The sequence below is a fragment of the Sinocyclocheilus rhinocerous genome, unplaced genomic scaffold, assembly GCF_001515625.1.
Source record: "Sinocyclocheilus rhinocerous isolate Xijiao unplaced genomic scaffold, SAMN03320098_v1.1 scaffold1104, whole genome shotgun sequence".
NCBI lineage: Eukaryota > Metazoa > Chordata > Actinopteri > Cypriniformes > Cyprinidae > Sinocyclocheilus > Sinocyclocheilus rhinocerous.
In genome coordinates, this window is record NW_015643561.1 from 1 (window position 1) to 8,976 (window position 8,976).

The window sequence follows — 8,976 nt, forward strand, 5'->3', positions numbered from 1 at the left end:
TGTGTGTGTGAGTGAGTGTGTGTGAGAGAGAGAGTGTGTGTGTGTCCTTTTTATCTTTTTATTGTCTTGTACTTTATTGTATATTCTTTTATATTCTATATTTATTGTCTTTGTAATTTATTTTCTGTTCTAAAAAGAGTGAGGTTTTAGCAGAATGAAGCGTTCTCTTACTCGTCCCGTCGGCAGGCTGCAGACCTCCAGAGCGTTTTCAACCCTCCGTCTGTCGGCTGAGAACAGACGGAAGATACTGGAAGACAGAATACGACAGCATCTGTACAGACATGTTGAGGTGAACCTGCTTAACATTTGCTGTTTTTACCCACTTTTTCACAGGAATGCCACCCTCGGCCGTCAGCTGTAACGTCAGTCTTGTGTACCTGTGAAGAACAGAACGAATCATGATCACACACAGCCTGAACAGACAGACTTCATAGAGAATTGGCCTGTCGCTGATAATAATGGGCTGCGCTGCTGATACTCAGTAGTACTGAAGGATAAAGCCTCGTACTCACACATGCTATTTATTCACTTCACGTCTCCCCTTACACACACTCACACACACACACACACACACACATCATAATTCAACAACACAATAGGGCTAAATTTACCCTAAATACAACATTTAAACCTCATTTAAAAAAATAATAATATGGTGACATACTGCTGCATTGAGCTACTGTAAATATTTCCTTATATACAGTAACGAGTGCATCGGACCAGCTGAACTACTGATTTATAGTTAGTTACGCTGGTGAACACGTGCATTTCTGTGCTGGTGTGTGTGTGAGAGAGTGTGTGAGTGTGTGTGTGTGAGTATGTGTGAGAGTGTGTGTGTGTGTGTGTGTGTGTGTGTGAGAGAGTGTTTAGATAGTTTACATTTCCCACACTGCTTCTCTCCCATCCCAGAATGCTTTGCAATGGTATTGAAGCATGTAAAAAGCACAAGACTTGTGTCTAAAAACAGTCCGTGTGCAAAACACTATCGTTAACTATTCAGCGGTAAGTGGCTTTTTGCAAATAATTAATGCAGCTGGACTCTTTCCCGGCCAAAGTCACAGCCGTCCTGATTTACGATCCAGTGTGGGAGAGCGGCATCATGGGATTGAGTCCCGGACCCTCATCATGTGACCAGACGGCCGCGGTCATGCTATCGCTACGCACCGGCTGAGCAGAGTTAATACTCAACCAGCTCACGCTAGCAGACGTTACGTGAAGCCTGGAGGTCATTTAGACTCGCAGCAGCGCTGAGTCTGTGAAGAAAGGCTGATTTTCATTTTCGTTTCAGTGTCAGAACCAACAGATGTGAGCTAGAATGACCAACACAACGGCTAACACATGCTGCATCATTATAGTGTGAAAAGCCTCATATTCACTGGTCCAGGCATTTTATTTTGGAGTTTTACAAAACCTCTGTGTATGTGAAATGAGAAACGTGTGTGTTGTAAAGTGTGTTCATGACATCATAAACTCTCTTTCTCAGAGGAACGGGAGACACTCACACTTTCTCCAGACAGGACTCTCTGGACATGTTCTGAGCCAGCAGGTTCGACGCCAAGCTGAAAAGCTCTTCGGCCCACTCCTAAACACACAGAAAACATACATCACAGCGTTATCAAGTCTGGATGAACTTTAGTGCTTGAAGAGACTCGTTACAAAAGACAATCAGCAGCCGAACGCAGGAAAGGGTTCATTAATATGATCTGAATGAGAGAACGGACAAAGACCATCATAAATATCATCACAACGTCCATTAGTTCCCATCAGCGTTAGGGTTTTCTTTCAGTGGTGTTTGTGGCTCTGATAAAGTGAATCAGACGATGCCTATCAGCACCAAACTATCTGTTCACGTTCTTGTTGTTTCTCTGTGATCAGAAGAAAACTGCATGATTTAATGGTGTATGTGCTGGATTTCTATCTGTTGCTTCATATTTGTAGCTGATGTTTTTGGATTTTTTGATGACTTATTCTAAAATTAGGTTAATGGTTATGATTGTTTCCTAAAGCAAAATGCAACCTTTCAAAATAAATGAACAAGATCAATTATTTTGTGAAATTCCTTTAGGGAGTGTCACTGAAAGAGAGCCTTCTGAAGGTCTGATAGTTGTGTGCTTAGAGACCGTGAGCTGTCAGGACACCGGGGTGCTTCTGCTCTGCTGCTCGTATGCAATATTAAGCACATCATCTCATATCTAGTGTGTTTCTCTTCTCAGCGCAGTGTCTGTTTCTAAGTGTCAGAGCAGACGTTACCTTGGCCACCTCTTCGCTGAAGGCTGTAAAGTTCAGGCAGGTGATGTTGACCATGTCTGCACCGCTGACCACTGTGAGTGTCCGGTTCTCCAGCCTCCCCTCCAGAGTCCCCACATCCAGAAGCTCTCGCTGCTTGGCCTCCTGGAGAAAACACCGCAAACACATCATGCAAACGATTGAAAACGGTTGTCAAACCTGTTGAGGAGACGATACGATAAATCTGTGAAAGGGTCTGATGTGGCACTGATTGGTCAGTCCATCCTTCTTCTGGTTCAGTGTACCCAACTGTTCTTCCAGACAGGTCAACACAACAAACGTTCACTAACTGAACCAATCAAACAAACACTGCAAAACAACCTGTACTCAGCCCATCACATCTCACTCGGCTTTTACTGTACCGTTACTGAAGCCACCACGAGAACATCACAGAACTGAACTGAGCTGAATAATCACACTATCGTCTTGTGTAGAGCTAATTACAGCATCATTTGAATTTGTCACATATTTGATCAAGTTTGCACCATTTTCCAGTTTGATCAGACCGGGGTATTTGTGGACAGAGGTTCAGACTGCATCTGCGCAGCCGTAAAGGTGTTTTGATGCAGGTCAGACTCACATTTGCATGACATAAACATTCATCTCAGAGCTGGACTGCAAATGCACAAAGCCCTGACCTGCAGCGTCTGACAGACAGTAAAAATTAACTGGACAGCATGCAGTCGCACGCATAATCAATAAAATGAAAAGTGCCGATTTAAACGACTATCAATCACACAGAGCGCCTGTGATCATTCTGACATTCATCACAGGCTGAAAAATCACCGCCACTTTGTCAGAGCACTGTTAATATAATGCTGAACTGGTATTGTTAAGGGTTAGATTACTGTTATAAAAATCAGCGGCATCCAAAAGGTAAAGAGGGAGGTGTTGCTACAATTTATAGTAATATTTTCAGTATTTCTCAGAGCTCAGTGGCCTGTAGCACGAAGCGAGATGAACAAACTCAAGAGTTGCAGACTAAGTTTTGAGTTGACAAAACCCGATAAAGCCAACCTGGTTAAGATCAGGTTCACTGGGCTCACAAAGCTCAATATAAACCTTCTCTCCCAACTCAGAGTTTGAACCAGAGTTTGTGATTAACTCTGGAGCGCGTGCACCTGAACGTGTGACACGTGCAGCAAACAGCCAATCACAGGGAGCGTGTGGAGAGCATCAGCAAAGCGTCAGCTGGATGCACTTCTCGCCAGAGTCAGCGCAATTCACTTTTCTGCTGAAGATTAGGCTTGTTTGAGATGCGCCTGGCCTCGCCTGAAATGTAGGCGAGAGTAGGCGGCTGCAGTGAGGGGAGGAGTGAAATAAGAGCAGCCAAGACGGACAGTTCTGACCTTTCGAAATGAACCGATACCAACGAGATCAAAGGCGGATATCGCGTAATTCACACATACATGCTGTGTTGCTAATAAACATGATATAATTTCAGTTCTGATGCCTTTATATAAAAATGAATATGATGAACAAGACACTCAAAGTGCTTGCTATTTAATTAAATACGAAAGGCGTATTTATCATCCATTTTTACTTTAATACAAACATGTATTTTAGATTTTTATAGAAATATGACAACAATCACATTATCTCACACAGAGATCGCACTGTCACAGTGCTCATCTCAAACAAGCCTACTAATTTGGAGTGAGAGATACGGGGGAGTGGCTTCATTGCATCAGATATACGTCACTTTGCTCACAGCTGATTGGTCCAGTTCAGTGTTGCCAGATTGGGCGGTTTTGAATTTGATTGTGCGGGTAAAAATATATATATTTTTTTTTAATTGTCGGATTATAATTCAGTATGTATCAATGAATGACACAGTTTTGACTGTCATGATGTGTGCATGAACGAGTGTGAAATACCTGTTAGATACGTTGCTTTTTCCTATCACTTATATTGGGCACTTTTTGCATTTAAATTGGATTATTCTGACTGCTGACATTGAAAAGGCATGTGCTGTTTCGAGGGTATGGGTTAATATATTATTTTATTCATATTTTATTCATGTTCGGTAGCCTAATTCTCTTTAATGTAGGCTATTTGATCCATTTACTGGGAAATTTATCTAACGTTATATTTATATTATTTTGTCGTCATTATTTTGTTTTAAGGAGTTAAAAATGGCCCTTGTCAAACTTGATTTACATATTCCATCACATTATTTTGTGCATTTTTTTGTGAGCTTTTGGGCTGGAAATTGTCCATCCAATCTGGCAACACTGGTCCAGTTTTGGTTTGCGATCTCTAACCCGGAATAAAACCTGCTCCGGAGCAGGGTAGCCGTGTAGCGTAAGTTACCATGGCGACGAAACCCGCTCAAAACCAACCCACCTTCTTGAGCCTGAAAACTCAAGAGTGTTTGCTCAAACTTAACGTGAACTTACCTGTGGGTAAAAACTGAAACCGGCTTCGTGCTACAGGCCACTGGTTTCTAGAGATGCACCGATCGACCGGCCTGGGACCGGAATTAGCCGATTTTCCTCTATCTGCCGATTCCGAGCCGGTCCGTTTTGACATCACACTTACTCTCACATCGCATGTAAACATGTCTTTTCTCGCGAGAATGATTCTAATTTTAATTGCATTCAGTGTAAATGGCGACTGATAATGTATTTATGTTGTGCCAGATGAGTGAGAGAGGTTGAGACTCGTGCAGAAATCAAAACAAATTAGCGCAACAGCACACACAAAGTAACTCAGAGAAAGTTATAGACCCCTTTTCAGTTAGTAAACACTGTGATGTTTTTCTGTGGCCGGAGCAGGATTCCCTGACCGCTTCACTAACGCTAGCTAGGAAGTTTTGTTAGCTTGTTTTTAACAATGACCGGAGAAACCCCGATTTTACCTGAATATGTACGGTCACTCACTGCCACAGCGATTGTTATTTGACAAAAGTGAACTTTAACGGGCGAAAGCAGACTAGCCGACCCGTACACTCACGATCTGACAGGATTACCTCCGGTTGAGTGACTCGTTTACCCCTGATAGAGGAACCTAACGAGTATAGTAAAGAGAAACTCACCTGTGTCTATCTAGTCATGAAGATGTATTTCAGTGTCAGCAGGTTACTATTTTTACAGCTACACGAGAGTGAACTGGGCCAAAATACAGAAAAAGTTAAACATTTAACGTGATGGATATATTATTTGAAGATATATGTATGTAATGGCCAAATAGTTATTTTAAAGTGTAGGGAGTTAAATTCAAGGTTAACATTAATGTTCTATAACTTTAAATAAGATCTAGAGGTAATATCGCGAGAACAGAGACCCGTGATTAGGATCGCGGGAGAGAATGATCTAGACAGTTGTGAGAGCGTAGAGGGAGAGATGACACGCTCTGTGTAATCGGATGTGGCTGATTCATGATGTTTATCTCTACGTTACACTGATGGCAGCGCTGGTTGGCTTGTTTTTGTTGGGACACTTGTGCTTTTATTGTATTGAATGAGGTGGATATCGCCACTTTAACCTGCAGAGACGTTGATATTGTTTTTCACGTGCTCTTTTTGCAAGTTCGGATTACGTGCGTTCTCTCTCACACAAAATGGCGGACGACGAGCATGAAGCAGCTGCAGTACAGAGAGACAGACATGTTGCAGATGCAGCAAACCCACATCTGCCATTTAAAATTGACCTTCCTCATCCTTTTTCTGGAGACGGTACAGAGCCTTTTAGTGCATGGATACAGAGATTCGAAGTTGCACTTAATGTCTCAGCTGTATCCCCGGATAAAGCCAAACTTCTCCCTGTGAAGCTTACTGGTCCGGCATTTGCATATTGGCAGTCTCTCCCATCTGAAGTGAAAGCTGATTACGAGTTAACTAAAGCCAGTTTGACCACTGTTTTTGGCCGTACAACATTTTTGGCCACATTTCAGACATTTTTGAATGCTCGTCCCCGAAAACCACAAGAACCTCTTGAAGTCTATGCTGCTGAGCTCACGAATTTAGTGACTGAAGCGTTTCCTCAATATGATGCAGCAGCACTGTGACGCTCATATATAGGAACAACACGCGTTACAAAAGTATACCTCCTGTAAATGATGTGAGTTTACAGTGACATTACAGTACTGCTACATTACTTTACATACAGTACATTTAAAGATGTGAATATTTTCTAGAAATAAAAAACCCACAAACTGCAAATTTTCAACTTTCTGTATTTGATTAACTTTCTTACCAAGTTCTTAAAAATTCCAGCCACAATCAATCACAATGTACATACAATTACAGGTGATTAAGCATATAAACCGTCAGTTTGCTGTTTTACACACATGCACAGACTTTCATACACGACATAGGCTACTCTTGCATGTTGTGAGATGCATAAGAAATCTTTAGAGGCATAACACAAACCATAATCCATAACAACAAAAGACAATACTTTATTTAACCTTTTCTGATAAGAAGTGTGCGCTGCAAATGCAAGCATTTTTGGCGATAGTTTCTGTCCGGTTCGCTCGTTTTATTGCGTTTTTAACCACAGCTGTCGTGGGTTTTTTGTCTGGCAATGGCAGCAGATATGCGATAAAATTTCAAATTGGAGCCTGTACTCCGTCAATTCTGGCACCCAACATCACAACAAGATGATATTTTAAGCTCCTTATATAGTCGAATCTGTGCTGGTTTGAAGCGGCCGCCTCCAGTTTTCTCTTTGTTTCGCCTCCAGCTAGCACTGTGACGTAGGCACCTAAAGGATGCCTACTGCCGTAGAAAAAAAAAAATATTTATGAAATATGATTTAGGTAAGCAACATTACACGACCAAGATGTTTCCCCGAATATCAATATCAACACGACTGCAATGTGACACTGATTTTATACAATAGTAGTTCAATTAACAAGAAGTTAAAATTAAGTGACTTACATTTTAGACACAAAATCTACTGTTTTTGCTCAATTTCACAAACGAAAATCGTTCCAATCAAAGCCACAGCAGAACTGTTGTGTGTCTCCGAGCAACACAGCCGTGATTCGCTACTGAATGAATCCACGTTTTTGAACTAATCGAGTGAGTCAATGATTCAGTGATGCATTCATAAAGAATCACTTGCCTCGTTTCTGAATGAATCAGCCATTTGAACGAATCGGTTGAATGAATGACTAAATGACTCACTCATTAAAACATTTGCCGCCACCTACTGGTGCTTTGATCGTATTTAAAAGTATCATTGCATTTTCCCCAACATTTATTTGTATGTTTCAAAAATATGTAAAACATTAATCTTATAAAATTATTTATGCATTTGAAATGTTGAGGTGTAAATGCATTTATGGTTCCTCAGCTTCATCAAACAGTCTGTAAATACATCTAATTTGATGTGAAAGATGATACATTTAATAAGGTTAGGGGGAAAAAATTACCATTTAAAAAGCATAGTGGGAAAAGACATCTGTTTTGTTACATACAGCAACTCATTTTCACTTTATTGTTATTTCTACCTCTTTCCAGCCACAGAGCACTTTATTTTGAGAGTTGTTTCAGTGAGAGAACATCTGTAACTTAGTCCAGATTGGGGGAATTGTAATGTTTAATCATTTTATTATGTAAATAACTTTTTGCATTGAAATTAGCATAGATTTTTGTTTGTAGCCTATATGCTGTCAATTATAGTTCTTATAGAGAAAATCGGTATCAGCAGGTCACACTTACAAAAAAATCTGAAATCAGAATCGGCCAAGAAAATTGCAATCGGTGCATCTCTAGTTTCAAGTATAATTTGTTTAAAGTAATGGTGCTTCATATAACATTATCCAGAGAAACAAGTGTTAATGATAAATCCCCTGACTACTGTATACAGGCCACCAGGGCACCATACAGACTTTATTAAAGAATGTGCTGATTTTCTATCCGAGTTAGTGCTGGCTGCAGATAAAGTTTTAATATCCATGTTGATAATGAAAAAGATGCATTGGGATCAGCATTCATAGACATTCTGAACTCTATTGGGGTTAGACAACACGTCTCAGGACCTACTCATTGTTGAAATCATACTCTAGATTTAATACTGTCACATGGAATTGATGATGATGGTGTTGAAAGTTGATATAAAAAACTGGATGACTACTGCTAAATTCTGAAAAAACAGAGGTGTTAATTATCGGACCTAAAACCTCCGCACGTAATAACCTAGAACACCGTCTAACACTTGATGGCTGCTCTGTCAGCCCTGAGTGGTTCCTTTTCCTATTTAGCGTCCAAACTCTGGAACAATCTACCTAGAAATATAGAAATAATATAAAAATAAAGGTGATTTGATTTTGACTAAGCAGTCAAACCACAACTCCTTCATAACCATCAGAATAGTAACGTGCTCCATGCTGATGTCACCAATCCCTTATTTTTCATCCAACTGTCATATAGAGACACTTTTACCATCCAATCAATCAAAATCAACGCACTAAAGCCCAGTCTACATGAATATCCTTCATCCATTACAGAAGTAAAATGACCTGCAAACATGTTTCATGACATCATGACATACGCACACAGGACTGAATTAGTGCACTGGTGCATTGTGGGGCTTCTGGAAGACTGGCCTTAAAGTTCTGTTGCCGTGGCGATTGAGGCTCGTAGCCTGGCAGGGGCCCGATGTCTCAGAGCCAGGATCCTGTATGTGTGTGTGTGTCTGTGTGTGTGTGTGTGTGTGTGTGTGTGTGTGTGTGTGTGTGTGT

The 8,976-nt window shown here is 40.8% G+C and overlaps 1 protein-coding gene across 1 annotated transcript in view; it reads right to left on the bottom strand.

Moving 5' to 3' along the window:
• Positions 1–129: 129 nt before the first annotated feature.
• The window catches only part of LOC107757379 (1-phosphatidylinositol 4,5-bisphosphate phosphodiesterase beta-1-like), a 51,279-nt gene continuing 42,432 nt past the window's right edge, over positions 130–8,976 (bottom strand). The window contains exons 4-7 of the mRNA XM_016574839.1: positions 2,251–2,391; positions 1,503–1,582; positions 324–377; positions 130–247 (exon numbers count right to left, since the gene is read on the bottom strand). Of these exons, the coding sequence (XP_016430325.1) occupies positions 130–247; positions 324–377; positions 1,503–1,582; positions 2,251–2,391 (393 nt within the window). The remainder of the gene's footprint in view (positions 248–323; positions 378–1,502; positions 1,583–2,250; positions 2,392–8,976) is intronic.